This window comes from Gobius niger (genome assembly GCF_951799975.1).
Source record: "Gobius niger genome assembly, chromosome: 21".
NCBI classification, from domain to species: Eukaryota; Metazoa; Chordata; class Actinopteri; order Gobiiformes; family Gobiidae; genus Gobius; species Gobius niger.
The window spans coordinates 4,113,801-4,130,329 of record NC_136872.1 but is presented as its reverse complement, the minus strand read 5'-3'; the positions used below and the strand labels follow the sequence as shown (position 1 = coordinate 4,130,329).

General features: G+C 42.6%; 1 protein-coding gene and 2 long non-coding RNA genes across 3 annotated transcripts; all 3 read right to left on the bottom strand.

The window, feature by feature from the left end:
* Window positions 1-980: 980 nt before the first annotated feature.
* On the bottom strand, window positions 981-2,863 carry LOC306980580. The gene is made up of 3 exons (XR_013794038.1): window positions 2,690-2,863; window positions 2,489-2,609; window positions 981-1,017 (listed from the first exon to the last, which is right to left on the bottom strand). It is a non-coding gene; the product is annotated as an uncharacterized lncRNA (long non-coding RNA).
* Window positions 2,864-4,542: 1,679 nt separating this feature from the next.
* Window positions 4,543-6,257, bottom strand: LOC306980579. The gene is made up of 3 exons (XR_013794037.1): window positions 5,940-6,257; window positions 5,740-5,859; window positions 4,543-4,622 (listed from the first exon to the last, which is right to left on the bottom strand). It is a non-coding gene; the product is annotated as an uncharacterized lncRNA (long non-coding RNA).
* Window positions 6,258-11,259: 5,002 nt separating this feature from the next.
* Window positions 11,260-15,069, bottom strand: LOC306980717 (signal-regulatory protein beta-2-like; the record flags this gene model as incomplete). The annotated part of the gene is made up of 4 exons (XM_079580146.1): window positions 14,891-15,069; window positions 14,113-14,805; window positions 11,948-12,064; window positions 11,260-11,303 (listed from the first exon to the last, which is right to left on the bottom strand). Exons 1-4 carry the CDS (start codon window positions 14,982-14,984, stop codon window positions 11,260-11,262), a joined length of 948 nt encoding a protein of 315 aa, XP_079436272.1. The 5' UTR covers window positions 14,985-15,069.
* Window positions 15,070-16,529: the final 1,460 nt, after the last annotated feature.

The following is a 16,529-nucleotide window of genomic DNA, read 5'->3' as shown; positions in this document are numbered from 1 at the left end:
AAAAAAATAAATTAAAAAAAAAGTCAATGGAAGAAGTTCAGAACCACCAAGAGTCTTCCCAGAGCTGGGCCCGTACAAACCGAGAGCTCAGGGGTCAGGGAGGTGACCAAGAACCCGATGGTCACTCTGACAGAGCTCCAGCGTCATTCTGAGGAAATGGGAGACCCTTACAGACGGACGACCATCTCTGCAGAGATGTGGTGCAGAGACGGCCTCTTTCTAAAATTGATTACATTTGTTTTCCCCTCATCAATCTGCACACAATACCCCATAATGAAGAAATGCAAAAAGTTTAAGAGAAAGCTTAGTGCCTGGAGTACTTGTTCCGAATGGATGCACCAGTTTGTCCCAGAAAGTTGCAAAACCATCTTCCAAGTATTACAAAAAGATTATATGAAGTTTTAGTTCAGGTCTGTAATAACACTTTTATAAATTGCTCGGGTCAGTCATACTATTTAGGTGAATGACAATGTTGAAAAGGCTTTTATCCCTGTTTCTTTCCATATGGGCTGGTGATGGGTTCAAGTGTTCAGTGCCCCATGTCTGGCAGATCTAGCACCAGACTCCTCTATAGGGTCACCACTTTCCTGCTGGATCTTAATCTCATCGAATAGAGATACAGATATTTCACATAAAGATGCCGTTTTCACATTAAATGTCCTTTATTGAACAGATTGTAGAAAATGAAGAAACAGAATCATACATAAAACAAACTTTTAACCTTTAAATCAACCAAGAAATTCGCTTCTAACAAAAGGAAAGTCTTAGATCCTGCTTTAAAAAGTGGTCCACCCTCATGATATCCCTCCTAGTGCGGCTGCACTGTGGAGTACACACAGTCGGTAGATTCAGTTTCTCTCTGTTTCGCTGGGGGGTGGATCCTCACAGCTGCGTAGTGGAGGCGGTCTGCATCCTGAAAATCAGAGTATAAACTATCTTCCATCAAAACTTCAGTTATCAATAAACGTACCTCTCCATTCGGGCCGGTGGACATGGAAACTCCGGCTCTGTCCATCACTGTGTACAAAGTTTTAGAAACTATTATTCTGTCACAATGGCGTTTGAATACACTGTATTTTTCTGTTCAGAGATCAGTTTGTGGTAACCTTTTTATGATGTTTTCTCAATAAAATGTTATCCTGACAGTTAGACGTACAGTATGTGAGTCGGCTGCTGCCCCAAAATGCTTCTAGCTCCCACAATACCTCCAGCACATCTCAAGTGTTTTATGCAAATGACTGCTTTCACATTACAGGCCTATAGTCAGGGGTGGACTTGGACTGAAAAACAGCCCTGGACTCTGACCAGCCTGGCCCGTAAATGTGACTTCCACAAATACATGTTTAAACCTCTTACCCCCCGCCTTCACATGAACGAGTGCATTTTCCCCAGTTCGGCTTTTTATTATTATTTTTTGATTGGTATCATCAGCAAAAAGAACTGGAAAGGTGGTCGTAGAAACAGAAGCAAAATCATTAATATAAATAATAAATAATAATGGTCCCAAAATTGAACCTTGTGGCGCACCATACTCCATTTAGATTCATGTTTTTTTTACACTGGGCTTTACCCAAATCTAAAAGCTTCTCGACTGGTCAACAATGTAACGCCTCATTTGAAAGCTAAGACCTACAAAAGTGACGGAAACTTTTGGTCACGTCGCCACATTTTTGTCATATTTTTGTTGTTTTTTTAATTATTTTTTCCAGCATTTTTTGTTGTTTTTTGTCCGTGTTTTTCTCATGTTTTCATCTTCTTTTTCTCGCTATTTTGATGCTTTTCTTTTTAGCTTTTAGATTTGGGTAAAGCTTGGTTGAGGCGGGACTGGTGGCCCTAGAGCCAGTGGCCCTTCTGTGCTCTTCCAGAATGGACATATGGCCCTTGCCTATAGTGGATAAATAGAGATAGTGTTAATAAGTAACAGCTTTATGACAAAAGAGATGGGCTGTGGCATCTCTTCTGTCATTTGGTCTGCCTGGCCCCACAAGTTTGAAGAGCACTTATTTTGTAAGAGTATCTGCTATCTTCTAGCATTTACCATCGAACCACGGTGATCCAGAGAACACTCTGTCTCTCAGCTTAAATTGGATCGAGCTCCACATTATTATTCTATAAGGCTGATGCTCATTGTGGCATCATTTTTTTTTTGTGGGAGGGACTTTTTCTCACTGATCATTTCGCAAGCTTTACCTTTTTCTACTGACTTCCTCCCAAAGATAAAGCATCACAGAAAATGATGCTATCACCTTTACGCAGAGGCTCCTGTCGCTCTGTATCTGATGTGGTTGACGTGAAATGCACACAGTTTTCCACACACATATTGCTTTATTTTACTTTGTGAGAAGACTGAAAAAGCCTTTATTTCAGCAGCAATACTTGACTACTTGACTACTACGTGCATCATTTCACGTTTTGCAATTCGAGCATTTTGAAGTCAGTGTTGGGCTCCGCATTATTGGAAGCAGAAATAAACTCAATGGAACTTTACCTGCACAAAGGCTGTTGTATTTCTCTTTTACGGGTGTAGAGTGAGAAAGCCAGTCCCAAGATCAGGGCACAGGAAAGAACCAGCGCTCCACCCAAGAGGTACTCAGCGTAGCAACCTTCACCTATGAGACGAGAGCACACAACATGAGTCTAAGGGTCATTCCGCGCTCATTTACGAGCAATTTTGAGGAGCATGTTGCACCTTCTACACTCGGCTTAGCCTTGACCATCACGGTGACATTTTGCAAGAAAATCGTTTGCCTCTGAAACAGACCCATGCAGCGGTACACGCCCGAATCCGACTGCTTGACTTCGCTAATCTGCAAGTCATTTCCACCGGCTGTGTTGTCAAGTTGGAAGCGACGGTCGTTTCCAAGTCTTCCGTGAAGTTCCCCTCTTTCGCCGGACACTTTGAAGTTAGTGATGACTGTCAGTATCATGTCAAAACTCTGCCTGTACCAGAACACTCCAATCTGACCATCATGTACAGAGCAATTTAAAACGATCTTCTCACCGAGTGTGACGGAGAGGACGTTCTGCGTCTCTTGAACAGGCGCACATGCTGGAAAAAAAGACAACATGTATGAGATGAAGTTTGATCCGTTGTCAAGCAATGAAGCGGCTCACCCATATCGCGCATGAAGAGAAGCAAAGTCAACACCAGAGTCAGCGAAGTCGCCATCGCGTGCCGGTTATCGGGGTGTTTGTGAAAGATATCAAACTCTCCTTTGCTCTTCAAGGCAGTCAAGATCTCGCCTGATTGGCCAGTGCATGATGGGATGTGGTTAGTCACATGTTCCATTAACCGCGGTGTCATCAGGTCTGTATTATCTATGTTCTATGAGTGTAATTATCCTCTCACTTGTGTTATTATGTTGATGTTATTAAGTCATATTCTGGAAATGTTCAAAACAGCTAACTATGAGAAAGCAATGGAATATATCAGGAGTGTATCAGGTTTGGTGCACATTTTAAACAGCTAATTTCTTCTATATTTTCCTCAGAAATTATATATTCTTCTTTATGTTCTAAATGTGTATTTCCAAATGTTTCCTGATGAGACACTGCACTCTGCCAATTGTGATCCGAGAAACCGCGGTAAAGTGATGCACCAAGCATGACCAAAGAAATACATGAAGTTTTAGTTCAGTGCTTTTCAAACTTTTCACAGGACCAACTCATTCCTGTTTTTCCACTGGCAGAAACAGCTACTTTTTTTGTATTCTCAATCTGTAATTATCCATCCATCCGTTTTCTTCCACGTTGGCGTTGGAGCTGCCCAAATCACATTGGACCAGCCCCTTATGGCTCCTCCTGCAGGTGGTGGGTCCAAGGGAGGACGGCCTCACGATTAAACAGGCCTGTTGGTCTCTCATAAGGGGCTTCTGAACCGCCACCTATAGGACCTGTTTGCCCTGGGAGAGCCTACCGACAAAGAGCTCCCAGGATCATTCAGGTTCTCAAACCCCTTCACCACATTAAGGGGGCGGCTCCAGGAGGGGAATCTGTAATTCCCCTTTCATAAATTGCTCGGGTCAGTCATACTATTTAGGTGAATGACAATGTTGAAAAGGCTTTTATCCCTGTTTCTTTCCAAATGGGCTGGTGATGGGTTTAAGTGTTCAGTGCCCCATGTCTGGCAGATCTAGCACCAGCCTCCTGTATAGGGTCACCACTTTCCTGCTGGATCTTCATTTCATCGAATATGAAAGATAATTCACATTTTTAAAGATGCCATTTTCACATTAAATGTCCTTTATTGAACAGATTGCAGAAAATGATAAAACATCATACATAAAACAAACTTTTAACCTTTAAATCATCCACGAATTCTCTTCTAACAACAGGAAAGTCTTAGGTCCTGCGTTAAAAAGTGGTGAAAGTCCACCCTCGTGATATCCCTCCTAGTGCGGCTGCACTGTGGAGTACACACAGTCGAAAGATTCAGGTTTTCTCTGTTTCGCTGGAGGGTTGATCCTCACAGCTGCGTAGTGGAGGCTGTCTGCATCCTGAAAATTAGAAAATGTGTAAATGATGTATGATGTATAAATTAACTTCCATCAAAACTTCTGTTATCAAAAAACGTACCTCTCCATTCGGGCCGGTGGACATGGAAACTCCGGCTGTGTCCATCACTGTGCACAAAGTTTTAGAAATTGTTATTATGTCATGATGTTTGAATACACCGCATTTCCTCAATAAAACGTTATCTTGACAGTTACACTTACAGTATGTGTGAAGGTTGCCAGAAGACCTCTTTCACACTGTAAATTAGTTTGGGGTTCCACACCGGTGTACAATCGAAACAGACGGCTTGTCGAGTTGCACTACTTCTCGTTGCTGCGCATGTGCAGAACTATCGAGTCATTTTACATTCAGCCATCGAGTTCCACTTTTTCAGCAAAAAACATGATTTCATAAATTTTACTGTCGAATTAGGCAGTCTATTCTACATGTAATTAGTAAATGACGTAGCTGCTAAAAAAATTTGCCTTTAAAAATCTGTCTGTTGAAAATATGGGCTTTAAAAACCAAAAAAAGTGTTGTCAATAATCAGAAAGCATGACCGTTTAACTGTATTAAAATTTGCTGAGGAAAGAGTCGTCTGCTCTTTAGTTACGTAATATTATGCAAGACAAAGTTTACCAGCTGTTAATAACTCGTTTTTAATGAGAGACAAAGACATGTGCACATGCGTGTTGATACTGTCAGTGCAGCTTGACAAAGAAGTGCATCTCGACGTTACACCGGAAGCAAGCAAAGTTCCTCAACCAATTGTGTTATATCGAACATGCTGTGGTTAAAGCTTCACTACCTTTTTCCTCCCTTTGTCAGGCTATGAAAGTTGATGAGTGCAAAGTAGTCGGCCTAAATACTTCTTGTTTTTTCCGAAAATAACTGCAGTCACAATATAGGCCTATAGTGGATAAATAATTTAATAGAGCTCCACTTTAATATTCGATAAGGCTGATGCTCATCGAGGCATCATTCTTTTTTGCTTTTTTTTTAAACTTTTCGTTATAAACTTCCTCCCAAAGATAATGCATCACAGAGAATGATACTATCACGTTTACGCAGAGGCTTCCGTCACTCTGTATCTGATGTGGTTGACGTGCGCTGGTCACGAAATGCGCACACACATATGACTTTATGTTACTTTGTGAACGAAACGAAGGCGCTCTTACTGCCTTAAATTTGTTTCTCCTGGTTTTCTAAAAAGAAATAATACTAAAAAACTCAATGGAACTTTACCTGCACAAAGGCTGTTGTATTTCTTTTTAAGGGTGTAGAGTGAGAAAGCCAGTCCCAAGATCAGGCCACAGGAGAGAACCAGCGCTCCACCCAAGAGGTACTCAGCGTAGTAGCCTTCATCTATGAGACGAGAACACACGACATGAGTCTAAGGGTCATTCCACGCTCATTTACGAGCAATTTTGAGGAGCATGTTGTACCTTCTACACTCAGCTTGGCCTTGACCGTCACAGTGACACTATTCAAGAATTTAATTTGACTCTGAAACAGACCGATGCAGTGGTACACGCCCGAGTCAGACTGATTGACTTCACTAATATGCAAATCATTTCTCTTGTCTGTGTTGTCAAGTTGGAAGCGACGGTCGTATTCATGAAGTTCCCCTCTTTCATTGGATACTTTGAAGTTAGTGATGACTTTCGGTGTCATGCCAAAAATCTCCTTGTACCAGAACACTCTATCATCATGCTGACCATCATGTACAGAGCAATTTAAAACGATCTTCTCACCGAGTGTGACGGAGAGGACATTCTGCGTCTCTTGAACAGGCACACATGCTGGAAAAAAGACAACATGTATGAGATGAAGTTTGATCCGTTGTCAAGTAATGAAGCGGCTCACCCATATCGCGCATGAAGAGAAGCAAAATCCACACCAGAGTCAGCGAAGTCGCCATCGCGTTTGTGAAAGATATCAAACTCCCCTTTGCTCTTCAAGTCAGTCAAGATCTCGCCTGATTGGCCAGTGCATGATGGGATGTGGTTTGTCACATCTTCCATTAACTGCAGCGTCATCAGGTCTGTCTTCTCTATGTTTCAAAAATCTTCCATTAGTGCAGGGGTGCCCAAACGTTTTACCTCCGAGGGCCAAAATGAAAAAGTGCTTGTGATTCGCGGGCCAAACACGGCGATGTCAAGCACGAAAAACACATATGACTGCAAATTATAAAGTTACTTTATTTTATTTACTTTGTATTTTTTCAATAGCCTGCATTTGCATTTGATTCTATCTATGCAAATAACATGCTATATTAAAACAAGTGGTAAATATGGCAAAAGCAACAAAACAAAATCAACCATTGTGGGAATTTAGTGCAAACCCCCCCCCCCCCCCCCCCCCCCCCCCCCCCAAAAAAAAAAAACACCTGTAGACTCAAAGAAACTCAAAGAAAATGCCACATTAGATTACTTTGAAAGTGTCAGTTCAGCATCAATTCTTTTATAAGTCATGTTTAACATGTACTGTTGTTGATGTCAACAACCTTTGCAATAAAAGTTGATAAACTGTGAAAGTTGATGCTACAGCGCTCTGTAATTGACACCACAACAGTGTTTCCTTAAAGTGGGGGTATTATGCAAAATCGACTTTCTCAAGCTTTGCATCATGTTATTGTGTCACTCCCTCATTAAAAACATGCCTGAAGTGTTGCCTTGGCTCATTCACGTATTTTTGAGTAATCTGTAAAAACTCTGATGGCGGCCATTTTAGGGATAGGTTTACCCGAGTCCTCCTAGGAACGCCCCCACCTCCTGGAGACGCCTCCGAGCTTTCATCACCAGCCGAGTAACCAACCACTGCCCCTCAGCAGAACCCCCTCCCCACTGATGCCACAGACAGCGTGTGGAGGAAAGGGTCAGAGGTTCTTAAAGAGACAGAGGCCTATTTCAAGACATTCGCTACAGCCATTTAGAGAGCGATTTTATACAAGGCAGTTATTCTAATTTACTGCATTTACAGAACCAACAGAAGGTTTGGTCATCATTGTAGTGTGATATAGACTGGTGCTATGTGATTGAAAAAAGCAGAACACCCCCTCTTTAACTTTGTGAAAGGAGTGAAACAGCACCCCCAATTTGACGCTGGTGGTCAAAAAGTGTACTGCATCCATATTTACTATTGAGAATGAATGGAAGAGAGTTAGTATTTACCACACGCAGCGCAAAAGTAGGTCACTCTCTGGCGGACCAACAGAATTGTTTCGGCGGGCCAAATTTTACCCGCGGGCCCCACTTTTGGCCTTTTTTCCCCATAAAAATCCTACTGTTTCAACCTTTGTTTCGTTTGTGCATGCTTCAGTGTTCCGACGACAGTAATTTTTGCACTATTTTTACCAATTTATTTTTTCACACTAACTTCTGTATTAAGCGCCAGTTTTTAGAGATTGTGACTATTTCATTTTGTGTACTTTGCGCATTGAATGACAAAAAAGCCTGTCATCCTTCAGCAAAATCACAGAGCATGTCCTACAAAAATAACTGAATATAACGCTTATATGAGAGCTTTAAAAACAACAGATTTTTATGTTAACAACAAAACCACACGTGCATTTAAATCAACCGAGTGTAATACACGTCCACTTCATCTTCAAACCCACAAATCAACAAGACAAGCAGGGACAATATCACAAAACAAAGGAGCGTGTGCACACAAAGGAAGTGTTTGTTCAGTCCGGGTGAACACTGGAGTACACACAGTCAGTCTGTTCAGTGAATCTCAGTCTTTGAGAGGCAGGGTGAATGTTCAGGGCCGCGTAGTTCAGGGGGTCGACCTCTTGGGTCACGTCCTGGCAAAAAGGTAAGAAGACCGGAATGAACACTAAAAACACATCAATCACACAAATCATCATAATAACAAGGTTTCCCACTCACATCGCCTCTAGTCGCAGCTGCAGTTCTGGGTTGGCATTTCAGTTCTGTAACGCAAATGTAAATTCAGTCAGTCGAGGTTTACACTGAAGTCACAATAAACTGGCTGTATTTAGAAATGTGGGTCAGGGGGAAATGATTGAGAGTCTGCCTTGTGATCAATGCCTGAACCCTGTGAAGTGTTTTTTATCATCACTATCAGAATGGATTCCAGTGGAGGGATTGTTTTTCTTCCAGAGCCAAGGAAACCTATGTAAGAATATAAAAGGATTAGCAATTTAAATAATATAATACATTTCAATGCCCAAAAACCCTTGCAGTTGGAGCCTGTGTAATGTAAGATTAGGGATGGGAATCGAGAACCGGTTCTTCAAGTAGACCTGGTTCTGTTTGAGTAAAGCATCATAACTGTACTTCTACTTCATTATCGATCCTTCTTATCGATGCGCCTCCTCTGAAAACACTCTTCTTTTCCCCCCACACATGTGTAATGACGTAGGTCTCCGAGTCTGTTGACGCTGCTTTGAAGTGAGCAGGGAGACATCGGCCTCTCCTCTTTGCCCTTCCCCTCCGTTTTGCGCGTTACAAAGGGCCGTCCCAATTCTATTTTGCGGCGAGGGGTCGGGTCAGGGCCACATAGCCCTCAAAGCGAAGGTAGGCGGAGTTTGACAAAACTGCGAAATGAATGAAACGAACATCATCAATAAGCACTCTTACAACATTTATAAAGTTGCAGAACACTTTGTTCGTGACTTTATTCGCTTTGTGCAACAATTTAAACAGTCCATTTCTATAAACGTGTCCATTCTAAGTTTTCGTTTTCCTGCTGCAAATGCTCCGTTTATTTGCGCTGTATTGGCTGACTTTGGAGTTTCTTTCCAAACTTTATTTACATCAATATTGTCATACGCCCGCTGTCTCCCCATGCCACTGTGCTCTGAACCCGGGTCCAAAACTGAGTCTGAGTGCACCTCTGCTCAGCACACTGTGAGCGGGTCTACCTCTACCTGTCCCCGCCCTCAGCGCACTGTGAGCGGGTCTACCTCTACCTGTCCCCGCCCTGAGTGCACTGTGAGCGGGTCGACCTCTACCTGTCCCCGCCCTGAGCGCACTGTGAGCGGGTCTACCTCTACCTGTCCCCGCCCTCAGCGCACTGTGAGCGAGTCTACCTCTACCTGTCCCCGCCCTCAGCGCACTGTGAGCGAGTCTACCTCTACCTGTCCCCGCCCTGAGCGCACTGTGAGCGAGTCTACCTCTACCTGTCCCCGCCCTCAGGGCACTGTGAGCGGGTCTACCTCTACCTGTCCCCGCCCTCAGCGCCCTGTGAGCGGGTCTACCTCTGCCTGTCCCCGCCCTCAGCGCACTGTGAGCGGGTCTACCTCTGCCTGTCCCCGCCCTCAGTGCACTGTGAGCGGGTCTACCTCTGCCTGTCCCCCCTATGAGTGCACTGTTTGAGCGGATCTGCTGATCTCTCGCAGCTCTGGCTAACGGGCTGCAACAGAAGTAGCAACCATAGACCGTATATATTAATGGACAGCTTCTGCTCACTCCTCCCCGTTTACCATAATGACCACGGTCGTGGGGGAATTCATGGCGGATTTACAGACTCCCCCTCCCCAGCTCTGACGAATCATGTTCCTAAAAAGGGCATACGGGCGGGATCTTCACCGTAGACTCCGCCCTTGCGTGACGTGTAGCTCGCGCTGCTCCAATGCTAACAGTCCGACCCTCACTAGGTACGAGATTTCTAAAATTCTTCTTACGAAAACCCGCCTGGTTTCATAAATTGTGACTAACCCAGCGTTATCACAGGAGGAATATCTAGCCTAGTCTAGTGTTGAAAAAGTCCAATGCTTTTCAATGGGGCACTAGCGGCGATATGGAGGTACTACAGCAATGGCGGCCCCCAGTGTCGTGGGCATAAAGCAGAAATAGATGAAAATCTGTTGGGTTTGGGCTGAGACCAATGACCTCTGGCTGCTCTGCTTTGTGACGACAACACTAGGGGCCACCATTGCTGTAGTACCTCCATATAGCCGCTAGGTTCCCATTGGAAAGCATTGCACTTTAGACACGTTAAAACAACTTTAGAGCCTGGTGCCTAATTTTTAGTAACTTTCTACAGCTAGATATTCCTCCTGTGATAATGCTGGGTTAGCTTCAATTAAAGAAACCAGGCTGGTTTTCGTAAGAAACATTTTAGCTTTTAAACATTTTTTCTCGTATTAATGAGGGTCGGACTGTTAGCATTGGAGCTACGCGGCTATGACCGAACTACACGTCACGCAAGGGCCGAGTCTACAGTGAAGATCCCGCCTTTATGCCCTTTTTAGGAACATGCTTCGTCAGAGCTGAAGAGGAAGAGTCTGTAAATCCGCCGTGATTTCCCCCTCGAATGTGATCATTGTAGTACGGGAGGAGTGAGGAATGACGGTCTATTAATAATATGTCTATGGCTGAGACCGAGTCCTGTTGTTTAGGTGCTACAAAAACATGATGAACTGGCCATGTTTTTGCTACGTCTGAATCTTGGGAGGCCAGCTGCACCGTGACCTCCGCTTAACAGGGGTAAAACTAACGTAATAACTTTGCCACTATATTTCAGACGCCTGTTAAAAGCTATGTACAAATGTGACCATTATATTTTAAAGGATGCCGGGCAGGCTGCGGGCCAGCAGGAGCCACAGTATATTTGGAAACTTGCTTTATTTCATTCATACTTTTTACTTGGGAAAACTAACAATGCGGTTTTTTTGATAGAGTTTATCTAAAGCACATTCATTCCTTGCTTTTCCCCAACACACAGACTAGTGAGGCATGGATAACAGAATCGATAGGTAAAGTTATTGATGGCATTGATATCAATAGAATCTTATCAATTCCCATCCCTGTTGATTACAGCATTAAAAGATCCGGAATCTGAAACAATTATACAATTATTCAATTATGAAAAGGTAATACGGAAGGGAATGTTCCCTCCAAAAGGCTGTTGAGAACCAGTCATTCTTTGAAAACAACAACTATGTTTGACCAACGATAGACTTGCTCTTCCTCTGATTGGGAATCTTTGGAAAGACACTCTGTTCACGGCTGAATTGTTTAACTTGGCATCATTATGTCATGAAGATCTTAGGTGAAAGAGCCTTTACTGTCTAGCATTGAGAAACTGAAACACACAACAGATTTTTGTATTTGTTTTAAGCTAGAAGATTGAGTTGACGGTATTTATCATGTCCTTGGATCTGACTCTAATCTTCCTTGTATTTGGATAATGTAATGAAGGAGTATTACATAACATTACGTTGAGTAACTTTATCTATCTTTCCCCTGTGATGTTCCTTTGCTCAGAGCCACACATTTAGCCATGAAAAATCCCCAAATGCCCAGAAACCATTGAAACCATTAAATCAATGACTTTTCTGAGAAGAAAAATCTGTGACAGAGCTTGAGCGATAAAGGGAAATGGATCTTTGCGACAGACTGAGTGAAGACGTAGCCACAGAGTCGCTGGGTTAACCAACAGCGGCTATATTTAGATCATTTCTACTCAGATTGTTTGTTACCTGAGCAAAGGCTGCTGTATCGTTTCTTCACTCTGCACAGTGAGATCACCAGCACCACGACCAGGACGGAGGAGAACACCAACGCTCCACTCAGCACGTACACAACCAGGTCCACACCTACAAAACCACAACACAATGAAATGAACTGCTTCGAATTTCTCAGTCAGTGTAGTGAAAAAGGAAAAAGTATGAATAATGAATCATTAGTGTTTGGTTATTTTATTTCTTGTAGCACTTGGCATGTTTGGTTCAGTCCCAATTGTACCTTCTTCTACGGGCAGAAGGGGTTTTGACAATACAGGGAAAATATCCTGGCTAAATAAACTCACGGATGAGCAGATTGTTTATTTTCTTTCATTTAAATGTGTCCTGGATTATCTGCCCCATAATTGCTTGTAGTAAATACAGACAAGGGCTGTCCCACAAAATACTGTGTCACACTAACTGTACGTTTATAAAGCTGAAAAGAAATGATCAACATGTTTTTATTTAAAAAAATATATATAAAACAAATTCTATGCAATGTTCTCTTCAAAAGCCTTGCAATCTACATCAAATGGTTCAGCAACCCGCTTTTCAGTCCCCACCAGTTGAGAATCCACATTAGTCTAGATAACTAAAGCTAGAGATATTTCAGGATTTTTGACATAGGGCCTCATTTCCTATAGTTATCCAGTGTTGCTGATACCTGGAGATATTTTTTTTGTAATTCATGCAGTTCTTATGTTTGAAGAGTTTCGTGGTTTTAGGCTAATGCAAGGCTAGCGCATTTCTACGATGTCAGCTAGCCTGCGTTAAAAACAGTCTGACCCGCTCCACAGAGCACCTGAGACAAATCACTTATAACACCAGACTAACCATATAAATGTCTGTGTCCATAGAATAATTTTAACGATTTTGCATTTAAAATACCTTATATTTGAGCAGCATTTGCTTCGTGTTTGTATAAACTACGCAGCGGCGGAGTGATCTGCTAGAAAATAGTCCCTCAAAATGCAAACATTCATGTGATGCAAGGTCAGTTATATTCAAAAAAATATTCTATGGACACAAACATTTATATGGTTAGTCGGGTGTTATAAGTGATTTGCCTCAGGTGCACTGTGGAGCGGGTCAGACTGTTTTTAATGCAGGCTAGCTGATACCATAGACATGCACTAGCTTTGCATTAGCCTAGCGCCACGAAACTCTTCGAACATAAGAACTGCATGAATTACAAAAAAAATATCTCCAGGTACCAGCAACACTCTGGATAACTAGGAAATGAGGCCCTATGTCAGAAATCCTTAAACATCCCTTTAACTGCACTTCGGGCTTTAGGCTGGGGCGACCAGTGTGGAAACATCTCCAGAACTTGGGCTAGGATGTTCTTCAGGACTACAGTACCTAGCGGGAGGTATCCAACAATGATTAGGGTTGATAGTAGAAAACTGCGCACCCAAGGCACTGTCTTTGCTAGCAGACCTGGAGTCTTCAATGTTTTCCCAAAACTGACAAGGAAATGGCATGGGAACTTTAAACTTTTATTCAGTTGATCAAATTGTGTATGTACTCATGCAGGCGATTGTGTTTGATAGTTTATTAAAGAATGAAACATCTTATCCTGCAGTGTGCATGTCTTAAAGGAACAGGCCACCGTTTTTACATACTGAGATATGTTCTTGCGTTCCTGTCTGGTCTTTGCGCGTGCGCTCAGTCACGCAAAACGACCAAAGATGTTGTTGGCATTTGCCCTCTCCCTGTATATTCCTATAGCTCCAAATGGGGTGAAGTTGGAACGCTCTTCCATGGGCACAAAAAACAGACAGGTCAACACGTCTAAGCTCAGGTAAGAAAATATCTCAGTATGGAAAAAATGGTGGCCTGTTCCTTTTTAGAGACCAATTTAACGAAATATCAGGGAATATCTAAGACAAAAAACAACAATTGTAACACCCTCACTTACCCACATTGAGGACAGCTACAAAATCATGCATGAAGCAAAACATTTTCAGCAGAGCTACTGACATGATTTACTCATCGTTTTCTGCCAAATGTTGGCAACAACCCAAGTAATCCACACATGGGAAGAACTCTATTCACTGATGTCCATGAATTATGTGTAATAAAGCAAGCAACATTAATCATTTGACAAACTGTTTAGCCAATTCTCCAGTTGAACTCACCTTTTATCTTGACCTTGGTCCCGTTCCCGAACAGGACGTGTCCACAGGCGACCACAGCGCAGTAGTAGGTGCCCGTCTGCTCTGAGCTCACGTTGTGTATGGGGAGGCTGTAGATGCAGGAGTTTGTTGGACGGTCTGTAGTTTTCTCGCACTGATCTCCCTCGCCTCCTCCATGGCTGTAAAGGACTCCTGTGGACGACTCCTCAGACTGTTTGAACCAGTGAACTCTCGTTTTTTCCCTACAGTTCCCAGTGTGGACGCTACAGTTTAGAGTCACTGACCGTCCTTCTTCGGTTTCCTCATGCGGAGGCTGGTGGACCTTTGTTCGGATGTTCAAACTCTTTACAATCACAGTGTAGCTTTCCAAGAAGTCCGTTTGGTGCAAAAAGCCACGTACGCAGTGGTAAACAGCCGAATCCGACACGATGGAGTCACTGATGTACAAGTCATTTTTCCCAATGTCATTGTCCAGTTTGACGCGATTAATGCGGAGAAATTCTCCATGAAATTCGCTCTTCTTGTCATATTTCAAGAATGAAGACACAAGCTCTGGTTTCCTGCCCAAACTTTGCTTGTACCAGTAAAGCTTGGCTCCAATCTGAATATCACCTGTAGACTTGCAGCTCAACTTGATGTTATCTCCGACAGTTAATGACAGGAAGCTGCTTCTTTCTTGCAGACCATTCATCTGAGCTGTAGAGAGGACAAAAGAGGGAAAATCTACAGTTTTTAAAAAGTGCTGAAGTTGCAGGAGGAACAGTTTTAAAGCTGCACTCACCCACAGAAGCCAGCATCAAACAGCAGAGGAGCTGCGCTTGCAAACGTGCCATGATGCTCATTTTCTGGTGTAAAATGGAAAATTTCGATACCATCTCTACTTTTCAGTTTCTGGCTCACCTGTGATTGGCTGACTGAAGGAGACACTGCACAATGAGGTGTAGCCAACAAAGTCACATGCACTTTTCTCTTCTGTAGCCAAGATGTGATGTTTGAGACCTTTATATTGTAATCTGGCCTTCACAAATACTTGAATGGTTACAAAAAGTGAATGACAAAGAAAGATATAATTTAGTAATATAATATCCTTATAATAGCAAAACACTTTGTCCACGCGGGGCGTCTTTTTTATGCATTAAACCAGAAACATTGTAGATTACTGCAAAGTTTGGCTCTTTTAGCATTTTGTATATTAGTCTCCTGGATAAGTTAACTATCATAAGACTGCAATTTTAAGAGTTTATTATTTTTGGTGACTTCCGCAGTGTTTCCACGTAGCGCACTTCGACCTCGCACTGTTTGGCCACAGTACACAGCTTCCCTTCTACTATTTCCATTACAAATAGACCGCAGTAATTGTGGGTGGAGCCCCCACAGATGCAAACAGTAGAAGACACATTAATAAAGGCAGACAGACACTGATAAAAAAAAATCTAAGTTTTGTGAGCTGCACTCTGGACCAACACTGCTTTTTGATGGGGTTTATGGAATTATTCAGAGGAGCTAAGGCAAATACTAGAGCAGTGGTTCCCAAAGTGGGGTCCGGATTCCCCTGGTGGGGTCAGGAGGCCCCCCAAAGCTTGTCTACAAAAAAAGATTTTGAAAGGGAACATTCATTTATCTACATTATACCACTTTAAACCAGTATTGTGCCTATAGTTATAAAAAAAAAAAAAAAATCCTTTGAATAGAGTAAACATATTAATAGAGAATTCCGGGTTGATAAGAAGGAGGTCCTAGACTTTGAGAATGGTTGTACTAGAAGAAACAAGCAGCCTGAAGACGACCTGTGAAAGTATGCTACATGCAGATGTTATGCTAACACCAGCTTAAGTAGTGCTAGCAGTGGCTAAATGCTATTATCGGCAAATTGACCATTTTTATGTCAGTATGATGTGAAATATTAAATTGGATTCCTTTAGACAGACAGTTAGCAAATAAGCTAGTCCGGTAGACTTTTCAGATTCTGTTAGCCTGCTCAATGTATTGTCCCTGTAGCTGTTAGCGCTAGCCACCAAACAACTCAAATTATGAGTGATTCAGATGTTTTCAGGTGTTGGAGATTTAGCTTTAGATACAAATTTGCGTCTTAAAGTGTCCTCTGAGCTAAATGCTAAATGCTAAATCAGATTCACTAATACACATCCAATGGTCATTTAACATAATTTAATGATATGTAGGCTACATGATGAAGAAATCACAGAAAAGTGTATAAATACTGTGAAACCTCGCCGTACAGTAGTAACAGGCTGCCTTCACCTTTCATATGGTGTTAGCGGCCGTTAGCGTTGCGGGGTTTGAAGCCCACAGGCAAAAGCTTTTTGGCTCACGACCCGAGCAAATCCAAATCGGAGCTCGGAGTAGAGTCGCTGCTCCTTCACGTCGAAAGGAGCCAGCTGAGGTGGCTAAGGGCATCTGTT